Raw genomic sequence first — 25,369 nt, forward strand, 5'->3', positions numbered from 1 at the left:
AGATAAGGGTCTACATAAGACCTTAAAAGGGAACAAGGCTTTTTTTGAATTTTTGGCACAGCTAATAAAGAAAAGCTCACAGCAAAGCATGCAGACAGGCTGTCAGGAGTTTCAGCTCCTTTTCCAATAAGCAACAGCATAAAATTGTTAATGCAGTGGTTAGTTCTGCAGCTGCTACTTAAACCACGTGGACAAGGTTGATACTGACAGGAATAATGTCAATTTTGTTCCTGACTTTGTAAAACAGCTGTAAAGGAGCAAAGCTCAAGAACCTGAATTGAGAAACCATGCCAGTAAGAAACCAAAGAGCAGAGGCTGAAGAAATTAAAGTGCAATGAAAAAAGCTCAAATTAAGCATTGCCTAGCTAGACATTCCTATAGAAGACAGTGGACACTTAGGACAGCCTGATGCTTTTCCCCAAAATCGAGACAGCTCAAGTTACCACAGTTCACTGCCGTGCTTCCACTAGGCTCATGCTAGTGAGGTTAGGCTTCCAGAGCCAGCGTCTGCTGTTTATCAGGGTTTGCACTCCAGACCCAGTGGAGGTTTCTGCAGAATGTCAAGACAACCACTACACCTCTCTGTGCTACGATGCAGGTGATTTTTTATTCCATCTTCAAAAATGGGGAGGGGGGAGGTGGGAGGAGGTTTGCCCCTGTTCAGTTGAAAAAGAGTGACCTTAAGATGGCTATTAAAAAGTTCAGCTCCTAACAAACTTATTGACCAACAACAGCGAATAGCCTTACTTGCCTGATGCAAAAATGAGCCACAGGACCACTGAAATCCCAAACAAGATAGTCACACAACACTATTAACTTAATCATGTTCTTGCCCAACTGCTAGTGCAAATAGGACCAGAACCAGCACAGCAAGCCATCTCACCCTCCAGCAGAAGGACTATGGTGTGGAGCTGCATGGATTAATTTATCCCTTTCACTTTGGTGTAAACTGAGAAACTCTGTGCCTAGCGATACCTTCAAAGCTGTCACTTCCAGATCAATGTGCCGCCCCCCACTGCTGGTGTGGTACTTCTAGTTTGTGTCCATGAGAGATAAGGATCTGCCTGGTTTGAAGCAGCAGCTCCAAAATCCCCACCGTTTTTGTTTTTCTTCCATGTTCGGTGCCGCGGGAGTAGCTATTCTTTCATAAAAGTACAAAAGAGTTCCTGCAGCAAACCGAGCCAGGGACTGCGACCGTGCCGGTGCGGCGGCGAGCCCGCCGACAGCCCGCTGGGCGGGCGGAGCTCCGCGCACCGGGGCCGGCCGCGACGGCGCCTCGCCGCGGGGCGGCGGGGGAGCAGCGGGCGGCCGGGGCGGGGGAGCCCCCGCAGCCCCACCAGCGGCTCCGGCAGGGGCGAGCGGCGGCCGGAGCCACCCGCGGCCCCACACCGCCCCCGAGACCCCGCCCCGGGGCCCGCGCCCGCCGGCCCGGCCCAGCCGCGCCGCCGGCCCTACCGTGTCGTCCGCGGGGGCCGGGTCCTGGAGCCGCTCGTCCCCGGCGGTGGCGGGGAGGCCGCCAGCGTCCTGACCGGGGCTGGGGGCCGCGGCGGGCGGAGGGTCGGGGCCGGCCGGCGGCGGGGCGCGGCGCTGCCCAACGCGCAGCGCCCCAAAGTCGAGGGTCTTGCTCTCGAAGGCGCCCTCGACGTTGCAGAAGAGCCCCCCGCGCTTCGGACGAGGCGTCGCCGCCGAGCCGGGCCGCGCCAGGTACACCGGCAGCTCCTCGTCGTCGCGCCGCCCGTCCGCCGCCATCCCCGCCGCGCCGCCAGGACGGGACGGACGGGGCGGGCTGGGGCGGGCCTGGGCCGCAGGGCGGGGCGGACCCGACGGGAGGCTGAGGGGCGGCTGGACCCGGTGGGTGGTGCTCGGCCCGACCCGGGGGCGGCTGCTCCGGTGTGCCTCGGGCCGGGCGTTGCTGTGCGGGCGCTGCCGCCGGCCGCCCTCCCGGGACGCTGCAGCCGTGGGGACGGGGCGGAGCGCGGGAGCGCCTGCCCGCTGGCCGGACGGGCTGTGTCCGGGCGCACCGGCAGCGGCCCCGACGGCCGCGTGTCGGGTTTTCCCCCGCCGGTACGCGGTGCAGCCCGCAAACCAGCGTTGGCTCGCAAGCCCGGGGCCGTACCTCGCTCCGCTCGGGCCGCGGTTCCTGCAGACCCGCTGCGGACAGGCGGACGCTGCAGCCAGACGGAGGCAATGTCCCCTGCACAAAGGCTTCGCTGCTCCTGACTGACTGCGCAACAAGCTCCGTGTCTTGGCTAGCTTAAGGTGTTGCTTGGAGAGCTCCATTGCGACTTCATTTCAAAAGTACTGGAGGCCCGAAGAGCAGACGGACAGTCAAGACTGGGTCTTACAAATGCTAATGGCTGTAAAAGAGTAGTAACCTGTGAAATCTATCGTGAGCCCCAAAACTGGAGCTTTGACTAAAATCGTTTTGCTTAGTGCTTATTCCTTTATCTAGAGCAAGTGTGCATGGTACCTGGGCTCGACATACTGTCAAGTGATTTCTCACACCGCATTTTTGTGTTATGAAATATTGTCAGTCATGTTTTTTCAACCTTTTCTGCAAAAACAAAACAGAGCCATTATCTCTGCCAGTCCTCCAAGGACTGGTGGTTCTTAAGGAAAATCCACATGGAGCCTGACCCATCACGGGTCAGAAAAATGACCCTGTGATTAAGCCTGGAGAGGCAGTCTGGGGGCACTGGCTGACTGAGGCTTGAGGCTGTGTGGGAGGAAATGGTTTGGGATCATTTCCCTCCTTTTCAATGCTGGGAAGCAGTCTGCTCTTGTAACTGGACTCGTACCAGTGTCATTAACTGAATCCATTTTTTTCTCCACCTAAGTGGAATAATCTACAGTAACTTGAACTTCTGAATAATTATTCAGGTCTAAAGGGTTAGAAGAAGAGAGGGTGGAGTAAATATAAACAGACTGTGTCTGTAAACTTGGAAGAGTTACTTTAAAAGCCTGTGTTACACAGCACGGTGAAATACCTTACTTTCTGCCCTTACTTTCTCTAAAGCAACACCAGAGAGGTGTTGCATTTGGTTGTTCTTGGGCTCTTGCGTGAACTTCAATATGCAGCTGCCCCAGCATTGCGGCTTCATGGTGCTCAGCACCGTGAGCGTCGTGTCCGCGCCAGAGCGCCGCTGCCGCCTCACCAGGATGTGCCAGGAGCCCAGCACTGCCACGTCTCAGGTGCAGGGGCGGCAGCAGTGGCTGGCAGCTAGAGAAGGAAGTATCCCTTCAAATAGCCAGAAAACCTTTGTTCCGGAGCTTTTTCTACTCCTATTCTCCTGGCAAATGCCCCTCCGCTGTGACTGGATGCTTAGCAGCAGCACCACCAGTACTGGCCAAGCACGCCAAGGGGCTGCCCACCAGGTCTTTACCTTCCTAAGGGACTGCCTTAGCATAAAGGAATTAATCCTCCTGCTGCAAGTGGGATGCACTGCGTGGAGGATGAAGCCCCCCCTCAGACAGCTTGTGCCCCCGTGAGAGGGATGTGCTGATCTGGAGCTGGGCCGGCACGCTGCACGCAGCGAGCAGCGCATGAGGAGTGAGCCTGTCCCGGGAGGAGCAGCGCTGCAGGCTGCCCCGTGCCTTGTGCACTAACCACAGTGCAGTTAGAGTGAGCTCCTTGTTTGGCTGGGACACCTCCATATAGCTCTGCAACTTCATGGGGAGTTAAAATTCTCTGGAACAGGGCCTGGCCTTTGTCTGATTCTGCAAACATGCAAAAATTTCAGCATTGTACTTTAATAGCAATATTTATTTAAATCCTGATTCCAATGTTTATCTTTCCTAGTGCCTTGCTGCAAAGATGGCCGCACTGAAATTATCTGCACCAGTAAAGGAGTACAGGGCTCTTCTGGGGAGTGAAGGCTTTAAAACCTGACTTTTAATGAAAATCATTCCCTGTATAAAAGACAGTTCTTGATTTATACTTTTCAAATTGCCATTCACTTCTAAGATCTTTCTTGTTACGTGTTGTAAGGCTACTAGTTCAAGAATACCATGAAAACTGAAGTTTGTTTTCAGTGTGTGTTCACTGCATAGTTGCTTTTGAGCCCAGCAGAAGGCATTATTTATATTTCTGTATATGTATGCCTTGGATCAGATGTAAAGCTTTTAATTATACAATGCCAAAATGTCTGCCTCCTGTAGTTAAGTAAATGTTCTCTTCTTTAAATCACATGTTTATATGCTCATGGACAAAAATGTTTGTCAGGCAAACAGTCATGAGTGGTGCAACCTCAAACCCTGCTGGCAAAGCAGCTCTCCTCTCGCTTCTCTGTACAAAGCAGATTGAAGATAGAAATCGGGGAGGGATCCAGTGGGAAGTGCCTGAGCCCAGGGAGGACGGAGATGGTAGGCATGTGAGCTCACGTGCTTTGTGCTGCCACCGACTCACCAGAGCCAGCCATCAGTCCTGCAAAGGTTTCCTTGGCTCAAGGGCTGGGTTCCCATCCTGAGCCCAACGCAGAAGTGCTGTTCCTCCTGGCTCAGGAGTCTGAGCTGAGCCTGACAGATGGGCACCGCTGGTTGTCTCATGAAGGAATAGAAATTGGCTGCTCTTCTGATCTAGGGAGCAGCATTTATTTTATGGGAAATTCTGTCGTGGCAAGCTTCTAATTCATGTCTTTGCAGTTGAGTAAGAACTGTCTAAGGCACACTGAGAAATGGAAATCAGTCATGTTACAATGTGAGGTGCACTGGTTATGAATGGGGGAATGGTGCAGCCTTCTGGGAAGTGGTCTTTAGGCAAATCCCTTTCTGCAAAAGGATTAGTTAATAAGATGGGACATAATCACCCCATCTGGGGTGTGCATTTTCCTGTTCTGAGCTCTCAAAACCGCAGTGCTGGTTGTCTTTGTCCTCGCTGCTGCTGCCAGAGCAGGGGCTGGGCTGGGGTTGGAGCCTGTGCAGGAATGGCAGCTCCAAACGCCCAGCCTCAGAGTGCCCCGTGAGAGGCACAACGCAGCTGTCGCTTTCTCAAGCATTTTCTTCATGAGCCTGTCAAGCTTACTGTTATCTTTTGAATTTTTGAAGAGGAATTCAAATTGCCGACTGAATCATTCAAATAGCAAAGGTACTGACAGGGAAGTCAAATTAGGTCATTTTGCCTGCCACTGCCAAGACACTCTTGTCCTCCAATAGGTATTTTCTGATGACTTTGCTAATTTATTTTCCATTTGTCAGGGCAGTGGGTAGTTTCTTATTTGGAAAAACTCTACATCCTCTGCTGGCAAACTTCTGCGCCTTTTCCCAGCTCCCAGATGCTTTATGCAACATCATTCTATCTGTAATAAAAATTAAAAGTGGTTTAAAATAGGAAATTGGTTTAAAAGAGTGAAGCAGGTCCCAGATTGTGACATGTTGTTCACATAATGCCGCCTGTGTCACTGGAAGTTGCTCATTACACCAGGAAGCATCTCAGGCTCCATAGTTGTGACTACAACGCTCACTAGACTCAGAGAATATTGTGTTACTTGAAGGAAATAGACTGTTGACATTAGGTGGGATTTGACCCCTTCCTTCATCAAAGCTGACAAGCCTGAGCTGTGTCCTGAGTGAGGACATTTCCTTCCTTGATGTCAGTTCTATACAGAATGGTCTTACACTGATTTTCCTGTCGGTCTGGAGGCAGCATATCTTTGATTGCATGTGAAGAGGATGTGATGTAATGACTGCATAACATTGTGAGCAAGATAAATGCACATCAGCGTTCATAACTTGCTTTCTTTGATGCCTGTGGGTTCAGCTGGAGAAGCAGCAGGACAGTGGTAGTAGCAGGTTAACACTGATTTCTTCTGATTCCTACAGGATTTGATAAAAGTGAATCCCTTTATTACATGCATGATAAGTTGCAATGATGAAGTAAGTCCTAATTGTCTTGTTTCATGCAAAGTTAGAGCTGCCTCTCATACTCTGCAGTCATGATTTACAAGTGTGTCCTGTTTGTGGAGGCTGACAGATAAACAGGGTTGTTCTATTATCATTCTTGCAGCAATGTCAGGACAGCCCCTGGCACTGCCTTTCATGTCTCAGGGAAAGTCAGGCTAAATACAAATGCAGAAGAAACAGTGGAAGAGTTAAGAAAATCCGATTGTCCCACTTAGATTTAGAAGCAGAGGTCAGGGATGGGTGGGCTTCTTTGTTCACTCAGAAAAGGCAGGTTTATGAAGGGCAGGCGACTGATGAGCCTGCTGTCTCAGTCAGCTGGGGCTGATGCCTGCATCACCACACTCCAGTTTCTAAACTTTCAGACATAGGCATGTTAGAGATGAGACAGACCTTTGTGATCCTCCAGGCTGCTCTGCATGTTGGTCCCTGGGGAGCTGCTGTGCACAGGGTGTTGTCTTGCTGAAATCCTTCACCAAAGCCAAACCACTGCAGAGTCAGAAAGCCAAAGCATTTGAATCTGTCAAAAGCTTGTTCAGCATTTCATGCCAAAACCACAGGGAGAGTGGGTTAATAGTGTGGTTATTTCTACTGCAGAATGCTATTGTATTGTTGGAGGGAGTAACTTCAAGCAACACACACAGCCTGACTTCAGCATGTGTCATACTAACAGAGACCACAAATCTGATAAGCAGCTGGAAGTTATAATCTTCTGTGCTTGGTTATTCCAAGAATATTTCTGAAATGCAGTAATGCATTTTGCTCACAGATTTGTTTAGTGCTGAGCAAAACCCTATGGAAAATTCCAGTATTTCCACATATGGGGTATTTTTTTCCTCCTAAAATGAGTTGCTAGACAAAATATTAAGAAATTGTAATAGTGGAAAAAGAGTTCTGAAAAATTTTCTGTGGGGAATCCGGACTCTCCTTCTCCCTCACCAAGTCCTCCAAGGAAAGATTACTGTCTTCTCAGTGCCAAAGGACTCCTGTGGCACTGCAGGCCTTGCAGTCAGATGCAAACTGAGTGAATTACAAAGTTGTTTGGGACAAAAGGCACCAGAGATAAGTAATGTTTTGAAGAGGATCAGAAGCACAGATCTGGCATCAGTATAAAACCCCAAATATTCCAACCTGGCTACAGTGTGCTCGGCCCACCTGACCCAACAAGGAGGAACAGGTGGTGACCCTGGAGGTTCTGCACATCAGGTGAGCTCCAGCCACCTTCTATTAAGATGGACACACCCAGAGATGTCACTCCAGATTTCTAGAACCAGCCAAGTAAACTTGTAGACAGTTCTGTTGTTTGCATGTCAATAGGTACCTTCAGGATCACAGTTTCAGGAATGGTGAGATTTTAGCCACTCTAACAGCTGTCTGGCCAGGTGTGGTGTGGGCTGTTAGGGCCTGGATGAGATGGATTTATATAAGGAAACACACATTCCATATAAGTTTGAAGCCCAGGATATTCTGACAGACGTGTGCCACCAGATTCACTTCAAGAGCAGTCAGCCCACTTCCTCTGAGTTCATGTTCTGCATCTCAAAATCAGTCTCCTTCCACCTGGTCTGTTTGTTCCCTGCTTCTTGTATGGCATTGTCTAGCATCTTCCCTAAGCTGTGAGGCCTGGTTTGGCTGGTCTCACTGTGTGTTTGGCCTCTGTTGTGATGGCAGATGCTGACTTGCTTCCAATCATATCTGTTGTTGTGACTACCTCTCATTCCAGCTTATCTTAGGCATCACCAGCTACTCTCCTCTGTGCCTGCTTTTACTCCCAGAAATGAGCTGGAGGATTAAGCTGAGATTTCCTGGTTTCCATGGTGTTGCACTTGACCTAATCAACCACTGCAGACCTAAAGTGTCCTTTCTTTCAACCTCTCTCTCCTTCAACCTGTAGCTTCAGGGGAGTGCACTGATGCAAAAATGGGTGGTGTATCTAGAGATAATTAGTGATTATATGCCAGTGATTACAAGCCTATAACGAATAATTAGATGTCAGCAGAGTAAAATCACAGTGGATTTAAAGGTACTATGTTTGCTTGTTTGTTTATATGGCTCCATGTGACTGTGAGGAAGCAAGCAGTCAAACATACTTTGGCCAGGCTGGTGAGGGAAACAAAACTGCCATTTGTGCATTTCTTGTCATGGCCCTGCACAGCCTGGATAACACACAAAAGTGGCTCTCTAAGTACTGCAGAAACCTAGCTGAGACAGAAGATCCTAGTCTGCTTGCCTGTCAGTCTGTTTGCTGCTGCTTTGGAGGAAAACCGTATTCTGTAAACTGGAGTGTCTGATGCCATGCAGGAGCTCGAACCTGTGCTTGCCATGTCTGGGACTACTTCTTAATTTTTCACTTAATTTTCATACCTCCAGCTGATCTAGTTATGTTAGAAATTGTGTTCAGTCTGTATTCACTGTCCAACAAAATTCTCCTTTGAAATCAGTGTTAAACTGTCCTACCATTAAGGACTGGTGGGCTATCCCTTCCACACAGATGTTAAAATAGATAAAAATAGATAATGTCCATCTATGTTGTTCACTAAGTATGACCTAGAGAAAAGCTTACAATCACCACTTTTCAGGGAATAGAAGAAAAAGGCTTCTATACCACAATCCATCACTGAAACACAGCCTGCCCTCTACTCCTTTGTAAGACCACTCTTCTGCAAGCAGTCTTGGGATTGGTTGTTCCTTCAACTCTTTTTCAGCTGCTCATGTGAAACCCAAGACTCTGTCTGAAGGCCAGAATCCAATCTCAGCCGCATCAAATACACCTGGAAGAAATCACATGACAAAGGGGGACTTAATCCCAAATAAAGCCTGCTACATCAAGGTCAGTGTCAGCCCGCGACAGACCCAAAGGTTGAGAAGAGCAGGTTGTGCCAGTTTCAGACTACCTTTCTTTGCTATTTCCCAGGGAAATCCTTACCTTACCTTATGGGATCACTGTGTTGCACAGACATTAAATTATTTTGTCTGTGTGCTCATACCCACCTTTGTTCCTTGCTTTTCCTAGCTTCCTAACTTCTGGCTTGCTTCTTTCACCTCAGCTGCGTTTTACTTCTAAACCAGTGGACAGTGAGTGCCACACCTTGGGCAGACAGTGGTGGAAAGAGCTGAGATGACTCATCAGACTGCAGGCTGTCTAACAGGGAATTGTGCATCACAAAATTCCATTGGCCTGAGTGTCACTGCTTTATGAATTTTAGTAAATATGAAAAAATAAAGACGAAAGAGAGAACAGATAGTGAGCCAGATGCTATCTTGATGGAGAGGCTGGAAGCCAAGGTCAAATTGCAGCATTTTAATGTTGGTCCTTTCCTGAGCATAGGCGAGTTATCAGCATCAATTGCTGTGAACTTTCTAATCACAGTAAGGTATTTTGCATTGGGAGAAGGTGAAAGGCAGTTTGTTAGTCATTTCCCTATGATAGCATATAAATGTTGCATCTTTTATGATAAGCTTTGAATGCCTGAGACTGAAATCAATCTGCATCCCAGATGTGCTAATGCCTTACCTGCAATGCGGCTTTTATGCATCCAAAAAGCATATGCAATTCTAAGAATTTCAGACCCATAACTGCCAAATGAACCACTCACCTTCTGTGAAGCTAAAATCCTTTTCCCTTTCCCTGTACTTCTTCCATTGCTATGGAGCAAGAAATTTCTCTTGATAGAACATGGCTAAGAACAGGGCAAGTTACTTTTGCATTGTGCCCCTTCTGATTCACTGTTAGTGATTTACCTTTCCATAATTTTTGATGTATACCTTGATACAGAAGTGGGAACTTGTGTGTAATCCACACATTTGTGCAGGTTAGGTGCAGGTTGAACAGTGTTAGGTACCATATCCATTGTTTGTTCTTACAAGTTTAGACTCAGTGGCTGTTCCTCAAAATATTCAAATCCTTCATTCAGTGACTAGGCTAGCTGATAAAAATTCAAGTAATAGATACCACAGTAACTTCTGAAGTTTCTGTGCTGAGAATGTAAAATCAGAGGTTTGTCTTTCCTGCCAAGCTGGAATGCTTGAATTCCTTCCACAGCCCCTATCAGTTAAGCAATTGTAACCACTGGCTGGCTTACCTGGGGCCTAAAGAAGGATCTTGAGGGACCTGGCCACTTTACAAGTTCTCTGTTTTGTATACAAAGAAGCCCAAACTTCTGTAGGTTTTTACTATAAGTCTTGGTTGATTTTGCTGTTATCTCTTCTTAATTCTCAGAAGTGAAAGTTCAGCACCAATGCTTTCTATCTGTATTCAAAACCAAGAGTCTGGTTTGAGAGAGTGTGTTGGTTCTGGATGAAGAGGTTTACACAGAGGGCTTTCCCAGCGTCACCTCTGGAACTCCTAATGCTGCAGAGGGTCTGACCTACAGCTCATACAGCTGCCCACTGCTCTCCTCTGCCTTGTCTTATAGACATGTAATATGTATGCATTAATTGTGTTAAGGAGTGTGTACCGTTTCCATGTAATTTTTACCGTACTTTACTTTGAAACTTGCTTAGTAATAGTTTCTAATGCATTCACATTTTTCCTTTGAGTATCACTAGCACTTTCCACAACAATAAAGAAAGGACCGGATTTTCCTGGCAGAGCTCCAACAACAAGGGCAGCTGTGGAACAACCCAAAGTGGAGTGCTGGGGACAGTGCAGGCATCCGTGAGTGGTCTGCAGCTGAGGAAGCATTTCTGGGACCTGGCAAGGAGAGTCCTAAAGCACACCGACTGAGAGAATGACTGTGGTTCCAAGCTACCGTGGTTCTGTGCCAGTTTCAGCTGGGGTAGAGTTAACTTTCTTCACAGTGGCTAGTACAGGGCTATGTTTTGGATTTCTGCTGAACGCAGAGTTGATGGTATAGAGGCATTTTTGTTATTGCTGAACAGGACTTACACAGAGCCAAAGCCTTTTCTGCTTTTTGACCTGAAATGACCAAAGGAATATTCCATCCTAGATGATGCCATGCTCATATCTAACATGGGGGAAGAAGGAGGAAGGTGGCACATTTAGAATTATGGCATTTGTCCTCCCAAGTAACCATTGTGTGGGATGGGATGCTGCTCTCCCACAGGTAGCTGAACCCGTGCCTGCCATTGGGAAACAGTGAATTAATTCCTTGGTTTGTTTTGCTTGTGTGTGCAGCTTTTGCTTTGCCTACTAAAGGGTCTTTTTCTCAATCCATGAGTTCTCTGTCTTTTACCCTTCTGATTTTCTTCCCCATCCTGCTGGTGGAGGAGCGAGCAAGCGGCTGCATGGTACTTTGTTGCTGGCTGGGGTTAAACCATGACATGTTCTCCACATGAAAAACTGTTTCACACATTCTACACTGATGACTAATGATAATTTTGTAGTTTAGAATAATTCTCTGGATTTAAATTAAGAAAAGTATCACAGCTTGCAAACTCAGGATCTAAAATATAACTGCATCCAGTGCTACTTGTCAGAATGATTATGTAGAATTTCCTTGGCTTCCATTCATAAAAACCTATTTTAGATGACTAATGAAAACACACTGATTTTCCTGTGTGCTAAGCACTTCCAAATCTGTCATTTTCTCACCTTCTTTTTCAGTGTAGTCTCTCCATTAATCCTAAAAACTATCTACTTGTATTCTCTGCATGCCTGTACAGAAGTTCAGATCATTAACTTGGAAACTGCTGTTGAAATATGCTGTCTTCTGCCAGGTCTCAGACCTCCTTTATCTGTCTCCAGGAAGTGAAGTTCATTATGTTTCCCCTGGACCATGCAAAGCAGAATAATAATCTTGTTTTATAAAGTATGTTTTGTGTCACGTTAACATGACTTAACTTCTGGGATGGTTGAAAACATACAAAGAATGTACAAACAAAAGAGTTCCAGTTCCATTCAAATCTCTGAATGCACATAACCATGGCTATTGTAAAGAAATCAGAATTAATGAGTCACTGATCATTACAGCAGAAGGATCTCGCTGAAGATGATCCTTACTGCATTTTTATCACAGTTTGTTGTTAAAGGAAATGGTCTGCTCAAGACCAGAGCATTTAAAGCACTTGAGTCAGCAGCTGATATCCCAGCACACGAGAGAGTTTGTCTCACTTGCTGAGTGGGTTTGTTTCTCTGATTGTGCCCTACGTGGCTCAAATATGCATGGTTTTCCTGTGTCTGAGGCAGTTGGGGAATTTGGGCAATTTGTAGCATTAGGTTAATTTCTGCATTTTACTAGGTAGGTTGTTGTAGTATAAGGCCAGAAGTAAACCAAAGAGTTATCATTAATTTAGGTACAACAGGAAGCAGGGTTGGTGACGGGGTCTCAGTTATGGCTCTGGACTCAAAGCCCTGCTGGCTGCAGCTCCAGGTTCATCAATGCCAAAGCTGTTTTCTCTCCCAGTCATTATCATGGAGCTAGGTCTGGAAACAACAAATTACACAGGGATAAGCTGACAGTGTGATTAGAATTCTTAGGGTTAGCGATGTGGAGTAAAAGTGTTGTTGACCTTAGTTAATGGATGAGCCTTGTTTGGCCCGTGACAATGGGGTCACCTGCTTGGTTGCTGATTGCTTTCAGTTCTTGTGTCCCAAGACTCAAAGGTATCAACTGAGTGTAGTGCTAGTTTTGTGGGCTCTGTACATCTCACTATATCGTTTGTTATTTAACTGACTGGGACAAAATAAGGCACAAAGGAGCAGGAATAGTGGTTTCATCTTCTCCAAGGCCAGAACTCAGTAAAATGGGACCATACAGGGATTATTATTATGGTCAATGTTCAGGATTGTATTTGGAGGTCCTGAAGATTTGTTACTGGTTTTTGGAGGCTCCCTCTTTATATTGAGAAATGTGACTGCCAGTCCATCCCCACGGGAGCCTGGTGTGGAGGGGCCTGTTTCATGCAGCTGGCTCCTGCCTTTGAGTGCACGTCAGGCCCACTGCGCATGTTCCAGCTTCAAGATCTGCCGTGGACCAGAACTCCATGCAGCATTTGAAGATAAAAATGACCAAGAAAATGGTACTGTGACATTTTCCAATCTTTGTGCTTTCCCTAGTTATCCCTAAAATGGCATTCAGCTGTTGAGCACTGACCTGCAAGATCCCTCCCTTGGCAGAAGTGCCTCTCATAAATGGTAAATGTTAGTCTATAATTAGGGAGTCTGTAATCCATGGATTAGTGGCTCTGTGCTCTAAAGTCTCCATCTGTTCTACACATTGAAATCATTATATCTCTAGTCTCAGTCCTGTTTCAGGCTTCTAAAATGGTTTTCACAGGATTTTCTTTGTTGTGCAAAGCAGCTTGTTCATGGCTGGCACTTGCTGTTCAGGCACTGGAGCAGATGTAGCACAATGGCCTCTTGTCAGTTTAGCACAAGCTATGGGATGCATCTCTACCCATGCAGGAGCAGGGCTTTGAAATGTATATTTTGGTCATGTGCACACTTAGCCCCCCTCAACACAAAGCAGAGGGCACACTGCCAGTTTTTGGGGCTTTTACTATGTTTAGATGATATCCCAAACAATGGAAAACTGTTGCCATCCAAAGGGACTACAGAGACAAGCCAGAGACCTTCCAATGCATAGTCAGACTTCAGTCTAGCCATGAGCACTCACCGTGCCTGCTCTGGCAAAAGCACAGCCTGGGACAGGGCTGAGTCCCTTGCTGGCCAAAGTATTTTATGATCAAATACCAGAGAAAATAGCGATACCTCAAGGATGGCTGCAACCCTGGGCCTGATATGATCACCCTACAGCCTGCCTGGGGCAGGCTGATGTGCTGTCATGTACCAGGGACAGACTCACACCCGGCCTGCCCATGGCTTGTCCCAGGACAGTTTGCAAGTCCCTTGCACTGTCCCATCATTTTATTGTCTTGTAGCTGAAGATACCTTGCAGCCATCCCAGAGAAACACCCAGAGCATTTTGGATCGAAAATCTGGTGCAGAGTTCTTGTAATTGTCAAAAAAAGGATCCCTAGGATGGCCATGCTTCTGTGTGTATACAGGAGATGGCAAAATCAGACATAACAGATGTTATAACACCTAGGCTTACCATTGTGAGCTGTATCTGTACAGGATGCAGGTTTTCTTGCATTGTGTCTTCATTCCATCAGCAAAGTACTCCTGGTGTACTCCAGCAGGTGTTCAGTCTGGGAGCTCATGCAGGAACTTTTCTACACCCCTACTGATCCAACTCCCATTATTAGCAGTTTCCCTGAAATACATTTCTGATTTTATTAGAGATTTTTATAAAAGTGAATGCTTCCTAGTCTGGGCACTGAGCAACTACTGTGTTGCGCATCATTTGGTGTAAGGGATGTTTGTACAGGCAAATGAGCTGCACAGCCTTATCCAGAGAGGATCCTCACAGTCCTTCTGAGCTGAGCTCATTCCACAGGCCCTGTAGCACACATCTATTTTATATTGTGTATCTTTAATTCTAAATTAGTGTATTGTAATATTAAATGCTCCTTCCATTTTATTTTCCAGTCAAAAGAAACAAGACTGCTTGGCTCAAGTTCTTTGCTTCGTTCATTATTTAAAGATCATTGTGCAAGGGAAATGAACTCTCTAATATTTGAACTCTCTAATAGTAGATAACTAAATCTAGATCCAAATTTCTGTGTTTCAGACTCACTTAATGTGTTTCAGTCTTCTAAGAGCACTTTAAAGATATGAAGTGCAGTTCTTGGGGACCGGATCTTGCAAAAGATAATGTTTGGGATTATTTTAGTAAAGAATACTTTAATGTACTGGGCTATTCTGTAACAATCTGATATTCTTCAGCTTAGATTTCTTGAGTGCAAAAAGGATGAGAGAGGTACAAATAGCTGGCTACAAGTTTGCACATCCAAATGTTCTTCCCATTTACTTTCTAAGATTTTCTTGACAATTTTCTCCCCAAAGGGCTGTTTGGCAAATCCAGAATCGGAGCCTGTCAAGGGCCGAAGGTGCGGCGCTGACCCCTGCAAACAGATGCGGGAGCCAGCTGCGCCCCTACAGCCGGTCACCGCCGTTACGGCTCTGGGATCCCGGTCACTTCCAAGGCTTCCGCTCACGTCCCTGCGCTTCCACCGAGCCTTCCCCAAGCGCTCGCTCCGGCCCGGCCCGGTGTCCCCGCGCTGCCCCCTGGCGGCAACGCGCGGAGAGCCGCCCGGCCCCGCCCCCGGCCCCGCCTCGCCCCGGCCCCTCCCCCGGCCCCGCCTCAGCCCCGGCCCCGCCTCAGCCCCGGCCCCGCCCCTGGCCCCGCCTCAGCCCCGGCCCCTCCCCCGGCCCCGCCTCAGCCCCGCCTCGGCCTGGGCCCAGCGGAAGGCAGCGAGCGGCCGCGGTTTTGTATTTCAGTGTGCGGCTGTTTTGTATTTCAGTCTGCGGCTGTTTTGCATTTCAGTCTGCGGCTGTTTTGCATTTCAGTGTGCGGCTGTTTTGTATTTCAGTCTGCGGCTGATTTGCATTTCAGTCTGCGGCAAGAGCCTTCGAGAGCTCCCAGGCCGTGCGCCGCGGACTCCAGAAAGGCAGCAGCTTGCTGTTAGGTTTTGGTTTCTGCACAGGCCTGGCAAACAGCAGTAAATTCACCCTTGGCCCCCGCAGGGAGCGCTGCCTGCCCTTTCCCTAGCGATCGCGCCAGGCTCTCGCTCACTCTTTAATCGGTGTACTCCCCACCCACGTACCCCCCAGCCCCTGCTGTGTCCCAGCCCCGCGCCCCAGCAAGTGCCTCCGTAACTCAGCTTGAACGTGATTGATTCCTCTGAACCAGCTCCAGATATGCTGAATATATCCGTGAACATCAAGTGTTGGTTGCTTTTTTTTTTTAAAAATGCTGCTGTTTTATTTTTTATACAAACTAAAACACCAGAGGTCATTGAATCCTATATTAAATACATAAATTAAAAAATAACCATCCATAAAACTTTACATACAATAAGGATTCTCTCCTACACGTTAATACATATAGTACAGGTACATGTCCAATGTTTATCAAAGGGTCATTCTGCAAGTAATTTACAATTTTGTTCTGGAATAGACACCAAAAAAATCTGGAACAAAAAGTATATATAAAACCACAGAGGTGCTGATGTGAGAGAGGGCAGGGGAAGAAAAAACCCTTTGGATCACCAGCAGCTGAGTGTTCTCTGAGCCCTGCTCATGTCAGGAGAGCCTGGCCTGGACAGTCCTCATGGGATGCCATAGAACTGAAAGCTTCGGGTTTCAGCGGATGTTTCCCACTGACATAATGGTAGCTGGTTGGACGATTAACAACACCTTAAAAAAAATTCTCCATTGTCCTCCAGGCACATCAGTAAGAAAGGATGGACCTGTGAGCCATGCTGGTAACACTGCAAGAACCATTTCCTTACTGCAACCCCAATTGCCTAAACTCGTCTCACGTAACCAGGCCCTCATCTGAAGTGTTTAAATTCAAACAATAGTCTTCAAAGTCTCATAACTTGGTCACTGGGGGGAAAAAAAAAGCAAGTCAAGTTGTGGTCAAGCTGATTTGTACTACCTTCTGTGGCTCACCTTCTGCTTTGGCAGGATGGATAGCCTGGAGTGCTGCCACTCCTGAAGAGCCTCGAAGGGATGCACGGGAGGGATCCAGGGCTGTATTCGCTGTCCTCAAAGGCTGCAGTACATTGATTTTATTTTTGTTGTTGGCTTTGGGGAGGGGAGGTTGGCTACAGTGACTAATCTGAGGGAGGATTCTCAATCCTTTGCTTCAATGAACATCAGGAACAGCAGAAAGCCCAGGATTAACAGTCAAAGGAGAGTGAAGAATCAAAAAAAAGAATAAAAAAATTAGCTGCCCATGAGATGTGAAACTAAACCTGGAGAAATAATCTGGATTCAGTTCCCCATGCCTAGATTAAAGTATACTTTTGTAAGCTACAGCAATATTTCTATATACAATCAGGAATCGGTAAGTATATGCATATATATGTATATATATGTACATATACATATAGATACATGTGTATATATATATACACACAGACATGAAACTCATTTTATCTAGCTGATAGCAGAAAGTTCCATTAACTCACATCAGCATGTGTGTTTTAGGCATGGCATGTGTTATGCTGCAAGGAGAGTAAAGCAGCAGTGGTTCAGCTCCCTGGAGGGAAGAACAATCTTTGAAAAGTCTGCAGATCCAGGTCTGCTGCAGTCAGACTACCAGCACCCATCCCACCCTGAACCCTTGGCAATGCAATACCTGCATGCATATGTATACACACAGGAGTAAGGGAGGGCAAATAAGACAAAAAAGAGAAATTAAACAAGATAACATGACTTAGGGAGTCTAAATAATGAAGCCTGCCACAAGACCAGTTAGGTATGTTGTAAAAGTGTAAATTTCTAACTGTGCCATAAACCTTCTGTATGATTGCCTAAAATAAATGTTTCTAGGGTTTTTTTTTTAAACCAAACCAGCGGTGGAAGTTATTGCACCATCACTGAAACCAAGAGCTGCTAATTCTTCTGCAAGAACTCCGTGCTTTAACTGCCAGCCCTAACACTGAGGAAAGCCACCTGAAGGTGGCAAATTACCTGATGCTGCAACAGAGGAGAAAAGAGTGAGGTGGGAAGGAACAACCAGAGAGAAAGCTCCCTCTAGCTAACAAGCTGCTGTTACGCTGCTCAGTAATCTCCAGCTGTCACAGGAGTGGGACCACTCTTCAGGGCCCAACTCCAGAGCTTCAGGACTGAACTGCTAGCTCATGGAAAGCACAACCTTATTCACAGAGTCTTCTGCTAGGGAAAGGAATTTGAAAAAAAAAACACGCAATATGCCTGCAGTCATGTAACGTATCTACCTACAAGCATATTTCTTTAAAAATGAGCCAGCAAACATACAGCTTGGTGCCAGAACTCAGTAAACCCCTTGGCTGAGCCAGTGTTTCAAGAAGATGTGGTCATTCTATAATTTAAATTAACTTTAAGGAGCAGGAAAAAAATCACTTGCTAATAACTTCTAATCTTCCATGGAAGGTTTAACACTATCTCCTGGCACTCAAGGAATAAGAATGTTAGCAGTCTTTGTGGAGAAACTGCAATGCAGTTAGTCAAATGGACATTACTGATTAAAAGCTATTCTAGCCAAAAAAAAAAAAAAAGGTATCTGTGAGGGGCAGGCATCATTGACACCAGAGAAACTCCCTCCCTCCTATGGCTAAGGAACTGCTTTTGATGTGCTGAGTTGCTCCGGCAAGTAACCTCACTGCTTTGTGCCTCATCTGCTTTGTCTGTAAAAGTAAACAGGCAAGCAAAGGAGAAGATCTTTGAAAAACTCTTCGAAAGCTCTTTAAAAGCTTCTGATGTGCGTAAGATGTTGGTACATGTGATCCCTGCTTTGAAGGTGTAAGTAATGCACAAGCTGTATTTTGGCCCTTAATTTGCTAGTTTTTAGTACAGAAATCCATTTCTTCCAGTTAAAATTAAGGCTCCATTGCAGATAGAGCCTGGCCACAGGAATCCAAAGTCTGAACAGGCAGGACTCTGTTCCGCAGAAGATGAAACCAGAGGCATGAGAAGTGTACTGTCAGCCCGCCAGTGAGAAGGGAGGGTGGGTGCAGCTGGCTGCACTCCTTCCCTCAGCACAGGACCCACAGTGATTGCTGCAGGCATTGTGCTCCCCAGGGACTGCTCTTCTGAAAGACTGCAGGGGTGCATGGACCTACATTTCTGACAAAGTGATGGGTGCATGGACCTATGACCTCAGGGAGGCACCACGGCTGGGTTCCAGGCTTCATGATTACAGAGGTAAGTAATGCTTTCAAATGAAAACTACTTTTAGTTACTCTTAACTGTGGAAAAATCTAAACAGACTAGCAATATTTCTTATCTGTAATAAGGTTGTGTTCACAATGTTTTTCCCCATTTTTGGTCTATCTATCATTGATCAGGAATCCAACAAAGTCAGTTGACAAGCTGAACCAAAACATTTTTTCCAAGCTGGGACAAAACAGTTGGAAGCTGATGCTTTGTGAATCATGTCACATGGATAAGGGGATTAGCTTTCCTCCCTGCCCTGTCCTCCAACATCTCTTTTCTTTCTCAGAAACTATTCTGTAGGTCCAATTCAGTGGTTACTCTATAGTGAAACCAAGTATAGTCTTGGTTTTATTATCTCAATGGCAGTCTTTAAAGAGTATGAAAAGTATCTGATAATAGACAGGCTGTTCTTCATGGAGGGATGGTGAAGAGAGATAAGGCTTCAGCTCCACTGGAAACCCTCCTCATGCCATCCACCCTCTTCTCCCATGCCTTGGCCAAGGCAGGTGGCGCTGTGTAACAATCTCAAGCACAAAACATGGTACTCTGTCCTGCCCACCCTGCAGTAACACAGACTGGGCTTTTTTCCTTTCTTCCTTCCACATTGCAGCTGTCATTTGTTCCTGAGGTTAAAACCAAAGAGGGAGAGCAGGAGTCCCTGCAGCGAGAAAGCCACATACTTCAAATTGAACACTTTGTTGTCAGCATCTCTTGAGTTTCTCCTACTCTCATCTGTTCATTTTTGATCCATTTGTCAGATGACAGGGAAACATTTAAATGATTGCCCTGCACAGCAGGAATAGATTTTTCAATTGTAACTTTGGTTCCATGCCCAAGACACACTGACTTGATCAGCTGAAAGTGGTCCCTTCCCTTTAAGTTCTTCCTAGGTGATGTAGGTTATCAGTTTATTTTTCTTCCCCTTTTGTAATTTCAACATACAGGATTTCATTAGATGCAGCATATATCATAGCTTTAGACAGGAATTGTCAGGTACCAAATTTTGAGTGATGGCTTTAAAATACAAGGTGGTTGCAGTCTTGGCTACAGGTTGTTCATTTTTATACATTTGAAAATAGGTGTAAACAATATTCTCTTCATCGAGGGGTGGAAGCATTTGCCTTTATAAGGACTTATCTGTGTGGTTCGGGCACTCTAAAAGTTAAAAAAAAAAAAAAAAAAAGAAGAACATCTGTATCAGATAAGGTATAAGCTTCTAAGTTCCTCTACCTACCTATCCCAGATTTTCCAAGATAGAATCAATATATCAATCAGGAAGCTGAAAAGGCTAGTTCTTGTAGCTATCAGTATGAAACTGGTTTTGTCTGCATGAAAAGCACTTGTGAGAAATCTGTGTATTTTGATAAGCTTGTCCATTGAAACCCCACGAAGTTCAACCCTGAGGTGCATAAAAGTCCCCATGGGCATGTTCACATGAGTAGTATGCATAAGTTTCAATGACTCTTGAACCAAAGCTGCCTACAATTCACCCATAACAAGAGCCATGGCAGCAGGCAATATCCTTGGGGTGTCAGAGCAAGCCCAGAATTTTGGCTAATGCAGCACTGAGGCAAACAGAAACTGCTGATGTTCTGAGAAAGCCTACCTTACCTATAGAAAATAACTTTGGTTCTCAGGTTTGAGACCAGGGAAAAAAGGGCATATTTTGTCTTTGTTATCTCAGCATTTAAGCCTACATAGTAAAATTCACTGGGTGTAAAATCCACACAGACCACACTTCCTTATGTGATCACAAATAAGTGAATACATATGTTCACAAGCACAGAGAAAATGCAGGTAGGAAAATCCCATATAAACAGGAATGAGAGCGCTTCTGGTCTGGATACTGCATCTGCTGCACATGGCTTCCTTCATTTGCACATTCTTGTCCTTTGTTATTGCAGTGCAGCAGTGAGTCAAGTGTTCACTCTGGGTGAGAAGGAAACCAGAAGGTATTGTCTGTGACCACATTGTGGATTTCTCTCTCCTGGTTAAAAGACTGGCAAAGGATAAACTGCACCAAGGCATGAACAAAACCAAAGACTTTTCACCATCAAGTGGCTCCCCAGGATGAGCTGGGCTTTTTGTTTGTTTTGTATGGGATCTGTATGAAGTCCCTTATGATAAGGCTACGACAGTTCACTTCCATCCAGTAGAAGTAAAGCAGTTTTGTAGTATATATATATAGCATATTATACATATGACAAAATATACAGCTCAGTAGTTGTAAGAAGAAATGCTGATGGCACACTCCCCATGCCGTGCTCACCTTTGCTGAATTAAATCACCTGGGTAGGCAGGTGTTTTTTAACGTGAATGGGCAACACAAATCAATGTTAGCTATTCTCTCCAATTCCATGTATTCCAGCCTTGGAGAATATGACTTTGCTAAAATCCCTCTCCTTCTTGCCAACACCATTCCCAAATTGCCTTGTCTGGAGATTGCCCCTCAGGTACTGAGGGGAGAGGATCCCATAGAGGAAAATGCAGGGGTGAAGGCAGGGGATGAGGAGCTTACCATTACCTTGTTTTTGAGGAACTGCTACAAGACTTGATGCTTTGCACCTGTGGAGTGACTGGCCTTGGTAAAACACTCTACAGGTATCATGCGTGCTGTGATGCTGGGCCTGCTGCAGCTGTCTTTACAGTTCAAGGGAGTTCACAGCAGTGCAGATCCTCTGGAAAAGCATTGAGTTTATATATCCCCCACACACACCTCTCCCGTAAGACTTTTCCACCTTCACAGTCAATGTCGATTCTCTAAGTCACTGTATCTCCACTACTGTCAAGGCTCTTTTCCTCTGTCACTCAGCTCACCGTAATCTGTCTTGTTGATCCCCACCTGATGTTCATCAAGCCAAATATGTAAAAGAAGGATGGGAAAGGAAAAAGAACCCTTCACCTCCTGAGTGGTCCTAGGAGTGCCACAACTGCCTAGCAGGCTTTATGGGGCTGTAACCCACATTTCAGCTCCTGCTGATGCTTCTCATCTTCTCTATGGGGAACTGGACCCCTGTGTGCTCCAGGGACCAGCCATTATGGAGCAACAGTGACTTCAATGAGTGAAACTCATCTTGGCATTGTAGTCAGAGCAGCATTCCTGGGCTCAACAAAGTGATCTCGAAGGGATTTACACCTGCTAAACCTTAGATGTTATGTAAAACAAGAGGAAAACCCATTGAAGGAGATTGGGCCAGAATGGGGGGTGGAGGGTGGAGAGAGAAAGGGTGTGAGGAGGGAAGTGAATTCTTGACACAATCCCTAATGGATCCATGTAAGTTCCCCTGCAATGACATCGGTCAATTGTGCAGCTGGGACAGTCGTGTATGCCTTAAGGACAGCACAAAAAATGTTTATATTGTTTTGATTTTTAGTCCTGTTCAATGAACATTACAGCAAGATGTGCATCAGCTCCGTGAAGAGCAAGAGCTGAACAGGACCCAGCAGCCCATGGAGGCAGGATGACTCCAAGTGAAAAATAGCAAACCTCCTAGAACTTAGGAAAAATATGGAGTTCTGACCTCAAGCATCTCATTAGCTTTTCTAACCAGCCAATACCTGCCCTCAAAAATTAGGCCAAAAGGACCTAAGTGTTATTAGCAAATGGTATTAGCAGATTGGTATTGGTAATACTAGGACGTAAAAGCTCACTAATTCTGTAGCTGTACTAGAAGAGGCAAATACTCATTAGAGAACCAATGCCATACCCACACTGGTGGAAAATGTAGATGCAAACTGTATATATAGAAAACTCTGAACCTCTTATTGCCCAAGTTTTTCTCATATGCTGCACAAGGACATTATTTCAGTTGTGACAGGAACGAAAAAAGGACAACAGTACAGGCAAATGGAAAAAAGTCATGCAGGCAGGTTCTCACAAATGTCACTACAAGTTCCTGTGATTTTCCAAGGTGCACCTTAAATCCAATATTTTTTTTAAATTTGGAATCTCCCTCTAGGTTGACTGCTTGTTCTAGACTCATGATTCTGTGGTACAGCAAAAGACATAGTCATAGAAAGTTATTTGCTACTACTGTGTACTGTGAAAATCTTGGCTTCTTAAAATTATTTTGTCCACAATTTGGTCACTTCAGAAGAGTTTCTAATTTTTTTCTCCATTATGAATAAGCAAGAAACTGTGAAGTCAAACTTCCACCAGTCAGAGATACCTAAAACATCTCACAGCTATACTATGCTGTACCATGGTTCTCAGAAATCCTGCAGTAGGAACACAATTAATGCAGTCATAAGTTATTGTGTTTCATAATCACTGGATCAAGGCAGTATGTTTGAAACTGCAGCAACTTGATAATGATACTGACTCTTGTTCACAAGACCTGTGATCACTGATCTGTCTGCATTTCTCCTAATTCCTCTCTATGGGTTGCTCCCCGTTCAAGCCAACCTCCAGGTATATTACTGCTTCAGCCCATGGAAACATTCATTTTGAGGTCTGGCCAAACAAGGACACAGTGGATTCCAGTTGAAGTGACTAATTCTGAGAGTTGTCTCTGCATCAGCACAAAACTGCAAATGAAAGCTTGGATCTAGCTGAAATAAAACACGAAGTAGGGGCTTTTCCTTAAAGGGAAAAGGAAAACCCACCAAACATGACCCATGCCACTTAATTATAATCAATACCTTGAATTGTATCTGGAAACAAAAAATGAGCTGGTACAAATGGTGGAAGGGCAGAACATATTTCACACAACCGTATCTCATTTTATCAGGTGGAGAGCAGAGGAATTATTCATTAACACAGCTGAAGCCAGAGCCAAGAGAGACTGAGAAATTTAATGGTATGGGTCTGTCCTCAAATCAGAAAATTATGCTGTCATTACATGTTCTTGAGACTTTAACATTATGTTTTCTATGCTGTGTTCTAGTTTTGTTATCCTGGATCAAAAGAAAAATTGTCCTAGCCCAGCATCCTTGTTCTGGAAGTGGCTAGGCACAGATAAAAATGGGACCATTATAGTTCTCTGATTTATTTCCCCATCTTCACATTACCTTTTGAATTCAGAACTTTCAGCTGCTAAGCATACCGTGAAAGACTTCTTTACCACCTGTATCCTTAACTATTAATTTTTGTTTCTTTAAGCTTGTTACATGGTAATTGATTCTATTAGACGGTGAACAATAGCAAGCTGTCTGTCCGTCCGTCCATCCATTCTATGACAAATTTTTTAGATCTCTCCAATACCTCCTATTAGCAGTGTCACTTCCTGAGCCAGAAAAATCCTTCCATTTCTCTATCTCTCCCTTCCTGTCTCTCAGCAGTTGATCATTCTTCCTTGTCTTTCTTTGTGTTTTTCCTGCTACGGGACACTTGTTTTAAAAAGTAGAGCTGCTGCTCTACTTGTTTCAAAATCCTGATCTCCTTCCTCAGTGCTAGTTCAGAGTGTGTTTACGGTTGAGGTTATTTTAACTGTTTTCCATCTGCATCCCTTTGTAAACATCAACATTAAATTTCCCCTGCAATTCCCTTGGCTTTTTGATACTGTGAAATTCCTTGTTAGCTTTTATTTTTACAATTATGAATAGCACAATATCACCAGCAGCTTGGCAGTACAACAACCCCCTACTGTGAACTACTGCAAATCGACAACAACCTGCTGCATTTGCTGACTCCAAACATCCACAAGAACACACAAGGATGTGATCCTCCGGTCTGTGCAAGAAGTGCTAGTTTTGAGGAAATAAATAAAACAGTCTTACCTTTCCAAGAGGCACATTGACATCAAGGCCAAAGAATAAAGGCAAGAGAGAAGAACAAGAACAGAAATAGAAACTGCAGAAGAAAAATAAGACTGTGTAAAAATTAAAGACAATGGCATTGTAAGCATCAGAATTATTGTTGCACTCTGTAGAACAACTCAGAGTATTTATTAATTCAGAAAACACTGTTACTCATTACTAATGAGGGTAACACTGTTACCCTCATTACTTCTGTAAGTACCACACCACCCCCCAGGCTTAGAAAACAGATCCAAATAATTTTGGTGATGGATTACAATTGGCACCATATTGAAAGCCTGAGGTGTAACTATCACATCATGATACCCCAGGGGTTGACAAGTCATAAAGCTAGGTAACAAAAATAGCATGTGTGGTATTTTTAAACATGTTAAAAGACAGAGGCTGCAATCCATGCTAGAAATAGCCTGGATATATAAATACATAAATATAAACTTATATATATGTATACATGTATGTTTATAGTACTTACACACACCCATATCAAACACTCACCATTACATGTTTAATAATGTAATGTAGTGTTTTAAGATTAAAGTCTGTATCTACTGACACAAACTGAAAAGAAAGGACAGTGGACCACCACCAACAGGTGCAGCTGACTGAGCAGAACAAAAAGCTCATATAGTTCAAGAGAACTGGATGACTACTTTCAAAACAAAGTTAATCAGTGCGCTTCAAAGGATAACAGAACCAACCTTTTCCTCCAGATCCTTAATTTGTCTCTTTTGGATGTCAGTTTTATCTTCTAAATCTCGGATCCTCTGGAAATCAGAAAAGAAAGCATATATACTGAATTCTCAGTAAATCTATCCCACTTAAGTAGCTTAATGTTCCAAGGGCCAAAACCCTAGAAATCAACAAATGCATTTCTGTGGCAGGGACAATCTTGTGTCATACTGTGACTCGATCCACTCATCCCGCCAAACCACAGCTTTACCATGTGTGCAACTGCTCAAAATATGATCCTGCATATATGTATCTGGA

At 45.1% G+C, this 25,369-nt stretch overlaps 2 protein-coding genes and 1 long non-coding RNA gene across 7 annotated transcripts in view; 1 reads left to right on the forward strand and 2 right to left on the reverse strand.

Annotated features, from left to right (window-relative positions):
* DPYSL3 (dihydropyrimidinase like 3) overlaps positions 1–1,749 on the reverse strand; it is a 28,672-nt gene extending 26,923 nt beyond the window's left edge. The window contains exon 1 of the mRNA XM_063169131.1: positions 1,456–1,749. Coding sequence (XP_063025201.1) covers positions 1,456–1,749 — 294 coding nt within the window. The remainder of the gene's footprint in view (positions 1–1,455) is intronic.
* Positions 1,750–8,407: 6,658 nt separating this feature from the next.
* LOC134424942 (uncharacterized) lies at positions 8,408–11,669 on the forward strand. The gene is made up of 2 exons (XR_010029509.1): positions 8,408–8,725; positions 10,435–11,669. It is a non-coding gene; the product is annotated as an uncharacterized LOC134424942 (long non-coding RNA).
* A 3,977-nt stretch (positions 11,670–15,646) lies between these two features.
* The window catches only part of JAKMIP2 (janus kinase and microtubule interacting protein 2), a 38,773-nt gene continuing 29,050 nt past the window's right edge, over positions 15,647–25,369 (reverse strand). For 3 of the 5 annotated variants that reach the window (XM_063169137.1, XM_063169134.1, XM_063169135.1), the window contains 3 exons: positions 25,081–25,146; positions 24,344–24,416; positions 15,647–19,780 (listed from right to left, as the gene is read on the reverse strand). In XM_063169137.1, coding sequence (XP_063025207.1) covers positions 24,366–24,416; positions 25,081–25,146 — 117 coding nt within the window. In that variant the 3' untranslated portion in view covers positions 15,647–19,780; positions 24,344–24,365. The other 2 variants (XR_010029510.1, XM_063169136.1) reach the window with 2 other exon arrangements.

This window comes from Melospiza melodia, chromosome 14 (assembly GCF_035770615.1).
Source record: "Melospiza melodia melodia isolate bMelMel2 chromosome 14, bMelMel2.pri, whole genome shotgun sequence".
Lineage (NCBI taxonomy): Eukaryota > Metazoa > Chordata > Aves > Passeriformes > Passerellidae > Melospiza > Melospiza melodia.